Source organism: Phycodurus eques, chromosome 19 (genome assembly GCF_024500275.1).
Source record: "Phycodurus eques isolate BA_2022a chromosome 19, UOR_Pequ_1.1, whole genome shotgun sequence".
Taxonomy (NCBI): Eukaryota; Metazoa; Chordata; class Actinopteri; order Syngnathiformes; family Syngnathidae; genus Phycodurus; species Phycodurus eques.
In genome coordinates, this window is record NC_084543.1 from 7,154,251 (window position 1) to 7,169,506 (window position 15,256).

General features: G+C 39.8%; 1 protein-coding gene across 1 annotated transcript in view; it reads right to left on the reverse strand.

Annotated features, from left to right (window-relative positions):
- skap1 (src kinase associated phosphoprotein 1) overlaps window positions 1–14,221 on the reverse strand; it is a 45,795-nt gene extending 31,574 nt beyond the window's left edge. Inside the window, exons 1-4 of the mRNA XM_061664095.1 lie at window positions 14,056–14,221; window positions 11,309–11,414; window positions 10,849–10,874; window positions 9,222–9,338 (exon numbers count right to left, since the gene is read on the reverse strand). Of these exons, the coding sequence (XP_061520079.1) occupies window positions 9,222–9,338; window positions 10,849–10,874; window positions 11,309–11,414; window positions 14,056–14,095 (289 nt within the window). The 5' untranslated portion in view covers window positions 14,096–14,221. The remainder of the gene's footprint in view (window positions 1–9,221; window positions 9,339–10,848; window positions 10,875–11,308; window positions 11,415–14,055) is intronic.
- Between the last annotated feature and the right edge of the window lie 1,035 nt (window positions 14,222–15,256).

Below are 15,256 nucleotides of genomic sequence, written 5' to 3' on the forward strand. Positions count from 1 at the left end.
ATTGTAAAAACTTAAAATGAAATGTTTACGCTTCAGTTTAAAAGGTAATTATTTGTATTATTAATGTTCTAAAAAAGAAAATATTCTTACTGATTTAAATTAAAAATATTTTTTGTGATTGTCACTGAAGAAACAAGATATAAATGTAATACATTTCATTAAAATAATTCAAATCTATTCATTTGAAAATGTCTTTATTTCAATCATTTGAGGATTTCCCCCCTCATTAATTGTAATTATGCTTGAATGTTATTTTGATAGTTTACACCATAAAACGTGAAAATCACGAAGCCTCATGATTATAACAAATACATTTTTAAAACAATTCTGAAAAAATAAATACATTAAACTGGGTTCATGTCATCTGGCATTTCTTGAGCAAAAGCCATTTCAAGTGGGTTGGGTCTTGATAAAAAATGTTTAAAGCTAAAAAATAAACACTTCTTTATTCAAATAAATAATGTATTTCCTGTTACAAGCTTAAACAATACAGTTCCGCGTGCTAAAAGAAATTTTCTAATCCCCTTCCATTAACTTTGTGTCAAAAACACGTGAGTAAAGAAAACAAAGGCACAGCCACGCTGGCCCACTTGGCTCAGACACGCGGCGCTGACTCGGGCCGGCGGCGTTGAGAGGAATACGTCGTCAACATCCTCCAATAAGTCCACAAGGGCATGTTAATGAGCCTAAAGTGCTCATTAGGGCAACAATTAAACACAAGGATCCTAGAGGCTTTAGGAGTCAGTAAAGTGTGTGCAAGAGCGGGCCAGCACAGATCTCCCATCTCCATTTATTTCCCTAAGAAATCAGTGAGGCAACCTGGGTTTGGCATCACAACTTAATTCATCTCCAGAAATGGATTCCAGTGGAGGGCAAAATCAAATTCTCATTAGCAAGGCAGCAGAGAAAGGAGGAGAGAGCGCGCGGGAGGGTACCTGGGAACGCTAACCTCTGCATGAACCCGCCGCATCTGATAGTTTTGCTATTTGTCTGTGACATTGACAGCTCTGGGGGAGATTAGGACTTCGCACTTTGCATTCTGCCTGTGCGCCGCCTTACAGATGGACTGCAGCACAATTTCCCTCTGCCGCTTTTTTTTTCCCATCCACCGAACGCTGTGTGACCGTGGCGCCGCACCAGAGGCTAGCGCCGGTTGTAATTAGAACGAGCGCGACAATAAAACAAAGCAAACGAGAACCGGGGCTGTGTGAGACAAACAGTGAGGATGCAACCACCGCACAGCGGTTGTGGGGTGGGGGGAGCCTGAGATGAGAGTGATGGATACCCTTTGGTTAAATACGTCCAAATCCCCCTTTCAAGCAGCTCCCGTCTTGTCAGCCAGTGTGAATGCGTGAGTGTGTGTGTGTGTGTGTGCGTGTAAGAGGGAGAGGGAGAGGGAGAGAGAGAGAGAGAGAGAGAGAGTGGGAGAGGGAGAGAGAGTAAAAGATTAATAGTGTAAACAGAGAGAGAGAAAGAGAGAGAGAGAGAGAGAGAGAGAGATGGGAGGGGGTGCGTGGAAGAGAAGACTATCAGCATCTGCAGCAGCACAGTAGCCCTCGGGGGAACGCGGTGAACTTTTGAACCCTGATGGCGAACAGTCGCAGCGATGCAAAGCGCTTGTCGCCGCCTCGTAATGGCCGCCCGCCTGCCTGCGCCTCGCTGGGAAAGCGGCGAGCGAGGGGAGTGGAGGGGAACGAGCCAGCGTGGAGGTCATTAACATACTTGTCGCCTCCATCGCAAACGAGCGGCCGCTATACGCCACTGTCACCAGACCGGTGATCAAGTCGCAAACTTCTCACAGCGGAAGCCGACGCTGGACGCAGGCACCTCACAGGGGTTTGACTTAAGTTCAAAAGTTGAGAAGGTGGTTAGATATGTATACACAAAAATGGCATTGAGCGGGTTAGCTAGTTGCTACGATACCTCAGTACACCCGCCATAAAATGGCGTTGTGGTGGGAAGTAACGAAGTACAAAAACTTTATTTGTAATTAAATAGATTTTTCATTCTATTCTATTCATTTTATTCTGACGACTTTCTACTCTTTTGTCAATAGGCTTGTTACGTTACTAAAGTCATTTGCAGTTGAGATCATGATAGATCGATTGAGATTTTGCGAAAAACAGACAGCAGCATCCTGAAGGAATGTCAACCAGGGAGCATTAACGACAACAGCAACAGATTCAAAGAAGCAATATATTCCCCATCCGTGGCCTTATTGAAGAGAATTGTTTGATATTGACAAGGGTGAAACGTGGCAAATGCGTTGTGTCTTGTGCCAGCCTAAAAACTACAAGCTAAGAAGTATTTTGCAGACGTTATCATTAGGTATTTTTCGTGTTACTCAGTTCAACTTTAAATGTTTGAAAAGCTATGGGAACACTTTTTAATAGCATAAAAGTCGAGCCAACACTAGCTAGGTCTTAAACAACAACAGGTAACACGTCCATCCCATCTATCCATTTTCTGTACCGCTTTATCATCACAAGGGTCGCGGGCGTGCTGGAGCCTATCCCAGCTATCTTTGGGCTAGAGGCGGGGTAAACGTAATGTGATTTTTTTTTTCTTCTTCCCATTTTGAGCACTAAGTAATTTAACAAAAGAAGGAATCTAGAGTGTTTTGTGTGCAAATTAGTTTTTTTGTGCTAAATTATCAAGATTTTCCTTAAGTTCTCCCTCTGACTGAATGTGGCAGATCTGTCACATAAAATAATGCGTGAATGGACCGAACATAAGGTGAAAATATTAAAAACCATCAGACTAAAAATTACATAACACTGTCGGGCGGACACCTCCTATGTCCAAATTTGGTCAATTTCATATTTTCTTCTCACAAATCAGGATCTGTTGGTTTTACAAATGACTGACTAATCTAAAGTGTTTAAAATGGTTTGTTCTGTTTGACGATGCAATGTTAATGGCTTAACGAACTGTATTTTCATTTTCCTTAAAAGTGATGGTTTGGAAGATGCGAGGATTCTGCCTAACGCCATCAATATGTTGTTTTTGGTGCTTATGTGTATCCAGAATTTTCACACACAATAATATATTTGGGGAACAAATCAGGTATCACTAAAAATTAACTGTTCAGACTTAATTCTATAAGATCTGGCTTTTGAGTGTTAAACGTTTGCTACATCTTTAATCAGCGAATGAGTGAGGAATCTTCCCCAATCACTCCACTTTTCCACATACAACATGGCGCCGATGTTGACGTACGATTTAGCGCACATGTATATACTGTATCTCTATGGTTAGGCCGATGAGGTCATACCTGTACCCTGAGAGGTGATCCAGATGAAACGAGAGAAGAATCTAGAAAACGTCTCTTGAAAATATTACAGGCCAAACATGCACCTAACATAGCACAGCCAGCCAGGGCAGGTCATATCAGCCATCAAACGTAATCTCACACTCTCTTTCAAAGTTCTCTGTGCGTTAACTTGGCGAGTCACGCCGCCAGGAGCCAGTTGGCAGCGAGAGGTTTGCTGATGGGGAACATTTCGCTTTTAAATGCGCTAGCCCTCGTAACGGCGTTCCAAACTGACAGCCTTTAGATTTAATATTCCATTTGCTAGCTCAGTGTAATAATGTTGCTCCTGCAGATTGGCTGCTCGTATTCAAATGAACAAGCCATGAGACATCACTTCACACTGCTTATAATGCTGCTGAATTCCTCTGCCAATACTGTAATTGCTGGAGGAAAACCTGGCGTTCTTTAAATAGCCTTCAAACACACCTGCCTGCACTTTACTCAATCACCAAATCTATGACTTCTAAGCTCCTAACTGAAAGTAAACAAAACAACACGGCTGTATTGCTAAGACAAGCCAGGTTTAGTTAAGACACAATCACAATGCCGCGATTGGCTGGCAACCAATTCAGGGTGTACCCCGCCTCTTGCCCGATGATCGCTGGGATAGGCTCCAGCACTCCCGCGACCCTTGTGAGGATTGACGGCTCAGAAAATGGATGGATGGACAATCACAATGCACATCTGAGCAACACTGTGCTCGCCGCTAGTGCTAACGCTAACACAGGAGATGGCAACAAGCACCAACTTGACAACAGCATGACAACGAGAAAAATACTATTGCACCACAAATAAGAACAACATAAAGGTATTTTGGAGCCTGAAAATGCAAAATTAAAAAAATTAAAACATGTTCCAACAGAAAATCATTGTTACTGTTTCCATGTACTGTAAATGCTGAAAATGGTCTTGGAGTTGAAAATGGAGGACATATGCATGCGAGGTCAGTGTATAGCTGTTCCAGAACCCAAACAAAATGACATTGTTGGGGGACCATAATAATTTAACATTTATTATTGTTCAATAATTTAAGTAAAATTACATTTACATTATCAAGAATGTGATTAAATATGTTGCAATAATTAAGTGTTTTTCCCTGAAATTGATTGCTTAAAATGCATCTATTCATTATTGTATTCATTTAGCTCATTCAATATATAAAATGACCCACTTTTTGGTACTGATTAATGCAAAGGGCTACCAGTTTGATACACACTTTTGAAATAAGAAAATTTCCCCAAAATTACCTTTAATAATTAAGTATATTCATCTATATTAAAACAATTATCATGTTAATGACTTCTCACAATAATTATCAACAATCATTTAACAAAGTAGGAAACAAAAATATCAATATGCAACACTATTTCTAACAATCTCTACAATATTTAATTTTCAAACAATCATTTCTATATTCCTAGGAAATACAAATGTCCTGTCACTGGTGAGTTATTTTTAGAACAGGTCCACAGGCTTCTCATGTGGTTCTTGAGGGCAATTGTAAATAAAATAAAATAGTAAAATAAACCATTTTACAAATACATACAAGTTATTGGTTAATTAAATTTTTTTAATGATAAATAATAATAAATAAAATGGTTAATAAATAAAATTACATTACAAGAATCCTGGTACATTTGCATATTATAGTACATTAATAATTTGATCCTTAAATCAATTCAATACATTGCATCCATTCATTTTTTACTATTCATTTATCTCCTTAAATAAGGGCTAAATAATTTATTTTAAATAAAGAGTAGAATGAACACTTTTACATACATTTATTGTGGTTAATTTTTAAGTAATTAACAATTAAAAATAACTCCTTTTTTAAAAATTAATGAATTAGATAAATTTGAATTATGATTTAATCCTTTAAGTATTTTATATATCTTACATACACATTTTATCTTCGTTTTTTTTTTTTACCTGATCTACAAATGAGCTGACCCAGAGTCCTTTTTAAAAATCAAACATTTTCTCACCCCCTGTACTAGACTGTTGCCATGTATATGTACCCTGTGTGTGTGTCAGAGGACAAAACATTGTGCCTCTGTGTTTATGTATTTAGATGTGCAGGAATGTGATGCATGCAAAAAGGAGGGGTGTGTATATACGTGTGTGTGTGTTGGTGAAAAATGGTGCACGGTGCATGAGCCCCAAATAGCCGAGCGCGAGGTGGAGGGCACGGTCTACGTGAGACGAGGCCGCGGCGAGGACGCAGGCGCGCTGAGGGGTCAGCGGTGCGGTCAGCGGGTGAAACGCAGTTCACATTAGCATGCAGACAGCATGCCTAACAATGGAACCCCCATCTGTTCCTGTCAGCCATTACAAATCTGGTGTCAGCCGCTCCATCGAAGACAACGGGCCGCCGCATCTCATCAAACCGAGGCGACGGAAACGCAGCCGTCAACTTGGCACTCGCTCACTCTCCAGTTAGAAACGAGAGAGCGGCGATTACCGGGGATGATGCATCCTCGCCCTCGTGGCACTCGCAAATACAATAAAATGATCGACGAAATACGCATAAAGGCTGCATTGAGAATCATTCGCTATCCACTATATAATGCCCCATTTCATGAGTTTGCCATTTTGAGTGCTGTTCGAATGTGTAGTTAGTATATGTTATCCCCTATATTGAGCCCTCAATGTATCCCACAATGCATCTTGAAAAGTAGTCAACCATGACACTCACTAGAAAGTAGAAGTGCAAAAATCAATCGATTAATTGACAACTAATCGATTATCATATTCATTGACAACTATTTGATAATCGATTAATCGTTTAACGACATTATTTAACTTAAAATTGTCCAAATCCTCGGATTTTCAGCCTCTCAACAGTAATTATTCCCAATTTTTCAGTAGTCCTCCATGAAAGCAGACCAATTGGTTATCTTCGTATTTCATGTATTACTTTTACCTGTTAAGACAATGATCAACATTTTTATTTTTTTTTTTTAAATAAAATGTTTTGCCTATTTTCTGACATGTTACTGGTGTGGTCCGTAACGTGAGAAAATGAGCTGAATAATAATCAAGTCATGTGCAAGTAAATAACTACAGCACAGCAACACACATTTTAACACGACTGGAGATGAAGTGCTCTGTATTAATTTCATAAAATATGATCAAATGTAATTATAATTTTAATTTTTGTTATAATTTATTACATAAGGTAAACTAGCTGGGGTTGATCCAGTACATTTTAATGATGCGACAGAAATTACGTAATTAACAGCGCGTCCAAGTAGTGCTCCAAATTTTTTTTCATTCGACTGATGAGAAAACTATACAGTCCGCAATGTAAAAATTTCTAATAGTTATTAGGGAGTAGGGAATGAGTAAATCATTCCACCCACTGCCAATGATATGACACGACTACTTCTAGTTGAATCAAACGCATCCTGAGGGAATTTAAATGAGGACCGCCTGACGTATGATGTCACTGATTTTCATTAAGTGGTTTTTTTTCCCGCAAGAAAGTGTGCCCGGTGAACACAGGTTGAACTTTGAACTCCAAATGCCCTTTGGCTGAGGACACAAGCCATTCACTACACTAACACCATCATGAGAAAGAAGCACACAGCGCCAGAGGCTCCTCTCCAGGAAGCAAAGGTTGCGCTTGTTAATGCCGCGCTAAAATGTTTACGTTTCAAGTCCAGCTATCTGATGTTGTTTGATTCGGGCTTAATTGCACACTGAAGAGCTAATTGGCTATCGCTCACATTTAACACTGATAACGGACACGCACACTGGCAGACCTTAAAAAAGCAACTACAGTGAGATCTGAAAATGGCTTTGCATCAATGATCTCCATCCAGGTTGATAGAGCTTGAAAGGTGCTGCTAAGAGGAATGGGGTGAAACGGCTCAAAGATAGCCGTGCCAAGCTTGTGGCATCATATTCAAAAATACTTGAAGCTGGCATTGCAGTATTATACAAAACCTTTGAATACATATGTAAATGTAATTTAGGTTTTTGGGTTTTTTTAACACATTTGCATTTTTTAATACATTTAAAAAAACATTTGTTGCATGTTGTCATTATGGGGTATTGTGTCTAGAATTTTGAGGGAAAAAATTAATTCATTCCATTGTGGAATCATGAAAAATGAACCTGCTGTAACTTGATGTCATCTCCCTTCAAATGTAGACTGAAACTGTCCAAAGATACTGTAGGTGTGCTAATTTAGCTTCATATTTCAAATGACTTGAGGCTGTAATTTCTGCTAAAAGGTACATCAACAAAGCAGTAAAAGAGCGTGTCTCGGTCACAGCCTTCAGGAGCATTTTAAAGAAAATCTATCCCTTTAGGGGTGCAACTATCAATCATTTTAATAATCGATTAATCCTTTGATTTTTTTTTTCGATAATTCAGATGTTAAAAAATTATTTCCATGATTTTATTGAAAAACGGGACATTATTTCGAATTGACAGTACAAAAAATGCACAAAAACATAAATTAATTATCATTCAGTTACTGGTTTGGTCCGTAACATGGCAGAAAGTAGGCGAAAATGTTTATCATTGTTTCACAAAGTAAAAGCAGATGTTTACAAATGTCTTATTTTGATTAAACACAACGACAATCAGTCTGCTTTCATGAAGTACTACAGAAATCTGAGAGTATTTACTTGTGAGGGGCTAACATTTTGAAGATTTGGACATTTTTAGGACAAAAAAAAGGTCTCGAAACGATTAATCAATTGTCAAAATTGTTGATTAATTTGATAATCGATTATTTGTCCATTATTGTTTAATTGTTGCATCGCTACATCCATCCATCTATTTTCTATACCACTTGTCTTCATTAAGGTCATGAGTGAGCTGAAGCCAATCCCAGCGGACTTTGGCTAAGAGGCAGGATACACCCTGCACAGGGCATATATAGACAAACATCCATTCACACTCACACCTATGAACAATTTAAAGTTTTCAGTGAACCCAACATGCATGATTTTGGAATGTGGGAGGAAGCCGGAGAACGTGAAATCTCTAAACAGGAACCCGGGACCTTTGAACTACGAAGCAAACGTGGCAACCACTCGTTCACTATGCTGCCTATTTTAAATGAAATGTAAAAAAATTATAATAATTATGATCGCCATCTGCCAGGATCCTCTGCTGCACTTTCCCTGCATCACAGAGACGCAAGAGTTCACGTAGCCATATCTGACGACAACCAGCTGGCATTAATGAGAAGCGTGCTAAAACCACCGTAAACATTTTTCCCCTGCACGCACGGAATAGTCTACATGTGCTCCAAAAAAAATAAATAAAAAAATAAATGGGCAGCAGAGGCACCCAAGTCAATAATGCCCACCTACGGCATGTCAAGGGCGATTAGCTGGCGCAGCGAGTCGGGAATACAAAAATTCTGAAGAGGAGGGAGGGAGTAAGATGGAGGGAAAGATTGATCAAGCGAGAGAGGGACAGGACACACATGGCCCCTCAGGTACAGTGTTGTATTTCAAACCCGCTTGTGAAAGAATATAGCGGCCGGGGCTCAATCAATCACGGCATTAGCCCGCAGCTACACAGCCTCCTGCCTGTGTGGGCCGCCGACACGGCACGCAACAACCACCGGGGGGCGCTCTAGCTCACCGATCAGGCCTGTGAGGAAGCAGCAGAAGCCCACCTGCTCACTGGCCAATGATGGAAAGAGGGGGGCTTTGGAGGGAGGAGTCAGTGATGTCACAGAGGTATGGCGTGATCTGTTTTCTCAAATTAGGACAACAATGTGTGCTTCCTGTGGAGTGAAGAGGCCATCTGAGAGGGTGTTAAAAGTGCAGCCAGGCAGCTTTCTCAGAGGAAACAAACAATAACTCTTCCTTTTAATTGCTTCACTCCATCAACAACACACAGACACATACACATATAGTGTGAGAGTGCAGGCACTTACACTCAGCCGCTCCGTCCTCCTGGTAGTCGGAAGCCAGCGAGGCGTCGTCGGACGGTGCAGAGCGACCCAGACTGGAGCTGCGGTTGTCGTCAGAACCGTCTTCCTCCCTCGAGTCAGCTGAAAGGAGCAGTGTGTGAGAGGGGAGTCAGCACAGCAGCAGAGGTGGCAAAAGTACGCACATTCTGTACTTGAGTCGAAGTACAGATACTTGGGGGGGGAAAAAAACTGGTAAAAGTAGAACTACTGATTCAACTTCAATTGATTGATTAATTCATTCCATTTTCATAACATGGCACCAAAAAAAAAATAGTCCCCCCCCCTCTTTAAAAACATTTCATCGTATTTGTCGTTGGGGGAAAAAAGCCAGCTAGCATTAGCTCAGGTTTTCATGCTATCAAAACAATGTGTTCCCATAGCTTTGCTAACATTGTGAACTGACTAATAAAAAATGCTAAATTAGCTAATGGCAACAACTGAAAAAAACATGAATCGTTCTTGGAGACAACAACATGAAATAATTATTTTAAAGGCCAAGCATGGGGAGGGAATACAGTAGCTTGCTTCTCTGACTCTGTTGCATCATAGATGTTCATGCTCCCTGGTTCAAGTACTCAAGATCTCAATCAATCGATCAACATCTCAAACACAGTTGACTTTATCTCTCGATTTACTTTTTTTATTGTGCCATCATGGGAGGTTTGAAATGATAACAAGCCTATTTTGACAAAATATAGAGTAGAAAGTACAGATATCTGTCTTGAAATGTAGGAAATAAAAGTAAAAACTCAGAAAATGTAAATATTCAAGTGAAGTACAAATAACTACTTAAAGGGGAGTTTGCAATTTAAAAAAAAAAAATTGTTGTCATATTTGTTTCAATTGTTAGTAAGTAGTAAAACAATCTGTTAAAGAAATCAGCACTCTCTGGCCCCATCGTGTACGTCTAATTTGATTTTTAAGAAACTACCGCGCCTGAGGAAAAGCAACTAATCAGAGACAGAAAGCGTGGCTGATGAGATCGGCCAATCATTCTTGTGCAACCTTGCTTTTGTTACGCTGTTACGTTGGGCTTAAGGAGCCTTCCTACAGACGTTAAAAGGAAGGAATTGGACAAATCTGAGACGAAACAAAGTTGAAGATAACAGCTACCTTTCAGAAGGGGAAGTGCCACAGTCGCCTGAGAGGATTCAGAACCGACGCAGAATTAGCAACATTTATGTTCAACAGAAAGGTTTAACAACTCTTTTTGATTTTTAACTGAAATATAAAAAAAATAAAAAATAAAATAAAAATAAAACCTCACACCGATAACATTTAGTGTTATATTAACACCTCATTGCGTTAAGACATGCTACCAACGTAGCAGCTGTGGCTTGTAAGTGTGGCTTTGGTCAGAGACTTGAGAGTCTACCTTCAAAAATTGCTAGCAGTCTTAAAACAGCCAACTCCGCCTTTAAGTGCTGTAATGAAGTATTCATAAATTTTGACTTCCCACCACTGGCAGTCAGTATCTGATCTTGTCGTCTCAGTGAGGCTAACATAAACATTCACACCACCAGGCCACATTGTTGCTGATGGTGTGTGCATATATGTGTCATGTGAAGGAGATGCAGGGAATGATACTTACAGCGGAAGGGGAATTCCTGAGGGTTTCTGCGAAAGAAAAAAAACATAATGAGTCAGCTTCTTAACTTAAAGACCAGAAAACCAGCAGTTGTCTCTGTACCGGTGCATGCACTTCTTATCGGGTTACTTCCGGACTTTTCTTTACAAGAGATTCTGTCACTATCGTGTCCACAAATTGAATCAAACTAAAAGTAAATGATAAGAAAACGGTTCTTGCATGAGACCTTTAAAAAACTAATAACAGCAATAAGCAACAAGCCATTAGACTCAATGAGTTCATCTGAATGTAGCAAACTGTGTTTAAGGCAATTACAACACCAATTAGACTTCTTGTTCAGTATTAGCAACAAACATTAGATAATTGGGCCATGAAATTACACTGTCCCGCTTGAGTGGTCCTTTCAAAAAGAAAAAAAAAAAAAAGAAAAAAGAAGCTAAACACTGATGATGTCAACTCTTACCTCACATGCACCACCCTGAAATTATTCAATAAGACTTTGCGGGTCTCTGCCGCATTTTCACTCAGCTGCTCGTCCTGAAGGATCTCAGACACAAACAACTCGCAGTCTGAGCACAAACACAAAGAAAAAGATTAGAAGCTCTGAAATATTAAAAAAGTGGCAAGACACCAACCAGAGTACTCAATAGACCTTAGATTCATTAGGAAAATGAGAAAATGGTGCTTCCTGTGTTCATATTTGGAATGAGACTCCCGTTTGACACATGATAGCACTTGGGGCTAATAACAGTTCAAATCAGACTACTGTAATATTAATCTATATCATCTATTTTATTTAATTACCATTAAAATAGTAGCATTGATTAAAAGTTTCAATGGATGTTTGCCTGAGACAAAATTACACCTTTAGCTGGACTGCAAAATGAATGGAGCAGTGTGCAGTCCATTTTTGTGATGCTGCGAGGAAACAGGTTGGCCCACATTGCTAATCTGATTTGTTGCCTTCACACGCTCACTCCTATCTCGACACATGCAAATGGCCGGCCAAAGTCCTGCTGCTTTAGCCTGGTTGTGTATGATATAGTAATGGCTCTGTTCGGAAGGACTCCTTCGCCACTATAGTGTGCCCTATACAGTGAGTTCGCTATTGTGCTGTTTAAATGTGTAGTGAGTCGGGCTGCAACTAATTATTTTAATAATCGATTAATCGTTTTTTTCCCCCCGATTAATACATGAATCGGTCCAAGAAACATTTCTTCATTTCCATCCCCACAAAAGTGCTCAATCAGGTTGCTGCATGAAAATCCCAGAGCTCTTAAAGTAATCAATTAGGAGGGACTTCACATCGAAAAATTACAACTGAAGAAGCCTTTTCGAGTAAAGGAGAAATGTCTTCAACAAACAAGGACAGTCCAATTTCCTTGGTTCAACCTTATTTGCGGATTACCATGACCCGGACGACTGACAATCTCCACAGACAAGTCTACTTGGTATTGAGCACCTGCCAACCTGCCAGACTTCAAGTAAGAATCTACTAATATTTTTATTTTATCAATCATTTTATGGTGGAGTGCATCGTGTGACGTCACGCAGCCCTCCCTGAGTGGTCCTAAAAAACAGTCCAACTTTGCTTATTATTACTTATTATTATTGACACTCCGGTTGATGTTTACTGTAAAACTAAACCCAAATGCACAAAGTATTACACACGTTGTATATTTAATACAACACATATTTTGTTTGAGAAACACCGCCAACTTGATGCTAACGTCTCAATGCAAAATCCTATTGACAAGCTAACAGAGCTAGCGCCGAAGTAGCGATACTTATATAGCTCCAAATAAGGTATATTCACATACAAACACTGCAGAAAAATACACATACAGATAATATAAGAATACTCACAGGCATATATTCTTCCTATTCTGTGAAAAATGAGTTATTTTTTATGCGGTTCAATCGCGACTTTCTTATTCTGGTGTGAGGCTTTCTGATCAAGTTGTGATATCTGCATGTGTGCACCATACTGCCCCTAAGAGGACAATGCGCGTACAGCAGGACCATCACACTCCAATGCAATGTTTATTTTTAATCGATAACAAATAGATAAATTATCCATTTGAGCCATTTTATCAATTCGTTGTTGCAGCCCTTAAGAGGCTTCAAGCTGTTTAATGCTACTCCCAGATGAAGTTTATTGTCATGCTTCATGCTAGCATATAATGGGAAATAATGAATAGCATCGTTGTCGCAGTAATGTAAGTCTAACCTTTTACAAAATGGATGCAAGAACACAAATTGTGGATCAACACAGACACAACAGTACTCACAGGTATTCTTAATCCTCTGCGAAGAAGAACTAGTAGTGCGGCTTACAGGGAACCTGAGCTCGTCTATATCCATATGTCTGTATTATATTTCCCCCAGGTCGACAAGGTGCGCACTCCAGAAGGAGCAGCACAATTTCCATTAAGGTAAAAAAAAAATGGGGCACAAACGGTTTTATTTCTTTACATTCTATTTAAGTACAATATTTCAGACTACTATTTCGCTTACTAAAAAAACATATTACAAACATTTTTGTTGGATTTTGGGGGGGGAACAGATTCATGATATTTCCATTTGTTTCACTGGGTAAAGATGATTTGAGAGATGTTTTGAGGTACGAGCATGGTCACCCAATTAAACTCGTATCTCGTGGCACCACTGTACTGAATTACCTACCCTATGATGGCACGAGACAAATTCATGAGTTGTGGTGTGAAAGTCAAGCAACGCATCACAACACATGGACAAAACAGGCTTTGTTTTAATTTTGTAAAATACATTCATCTTAAAACAATACAATGATATCATGATTCATTTATTTGTTCAATATTTATTCCAGAAGGTCCACCAGCTGACGTTGCTCCGGTAGGTTGTAATTATACGACTGCTACTGTCTATCTTCATTAACGGTGTGCTAGAGTGGTGTTCCAAAACTAATTTTCATGAGATTGATGAGTGGACTACATAGTCCACTATATAAAATCCCTACATAGTGATTAGAGAGTAGGGAATGAGTGAATAATTCTGAACACAGACACTGTGATCTGGCAGGCCAATGGGAACATGCCGCATGATGCGTTTTAATCTTAAGTGGATGACTTCCACCAATGCTGAGGGAATGTGTGCACCTCCAGAATCCCTGGTTTTGTGTTGAAAAAATTCCAATCGAGTGTATTTAGGTAAATAATGTAACAAACTTACCATCTAGTAGCCTCCTGATGTCGTTTGGGATGGTCCCCATTCCTGACGTCCACTGGTGCAAGACACTTTGCGCTCGCCCAGGCGTAGTTTTTCCTTTTAACTCGCGCACCTGACCTGACGTCCTGTTACAGCGTCGACAAAGTAACAAGAGCCACCTGCGCTCTGAAACACAACTTCCGCGCCAGTTGCATCGAGATGTACACCCAACGATGGGTTATGGTGGTGGCGGGGGGCGTGTGCGCAAGTTGATAACTTCCTGTGGTTTCTCAGCCGAGGCTTACAACACATTTGACAGGAAGTGAAGGCCCCAGTTCGTCCTACAGCGACACAGCCAACCGAGGAATGCATACAAAATTTAGGATTAATAAAGAAAAAATCTATATCATATTTACAGTACGGTGCAAAACTCTTGGGCCTCCATTACATTTGTTGAATTATCAATGACATGTTGTCCATATATAAGTACAACTGGGATGTTTATTGTTCACTCCGGGGACTGTGGGAGAGTTTATGTTTGGGGCAATAGACGCATCAAAACGTTTCATCATAAAATGGCTGCGCTAGTTTGTTTAATGCAAAGTGCAAACACTCACTGGATACTTTGTTAAAGACAGAATTTATTGCCCATTGTGTTTTTATGATGATGATAATATACTGTAGGCTACCAGTGCTTTGAGCTTGCATACAGTATATTCAGTAACACTTTGATGTGGCATTAATTCTGCTCACAAACAGTTACCGTGCAGATTGGCAGATTTGTGAGCTGACTGAAAGTGGTAAAAACAAATATACTCTTTTTCTAATTCAATAATGGCTGCTGCTTTGTGTTTAAAAACTACGCCAGCGACTGTTGCTTGCTCTCTCGTCTTAGCCGATTAGGTTTTGAAAGGATCGATGCATTACCTTCCCCAAGAAGAGCACATATTAGCAAATGTTTTAATAGATTTAATTCCCTCTGTCTGCGTTTAAATCATCGTATTGACCATCTTGACGGCTCTCCGATGTGAGCTGAGAAACTAATTAGGATATTTGTGACAACACAAGCTTCTCTAAATTGGTCCCTCACAGTATCTGAACAATGATTTATACCAGCAGTAGATGTGTGAAGGAACACAAACACGTACAGAAAGCGTAAAATGAATAGAATGCACGCTGAGCCTCGCCTATCGTTTTATTGATCGTGCAACACGACTGACGCGCA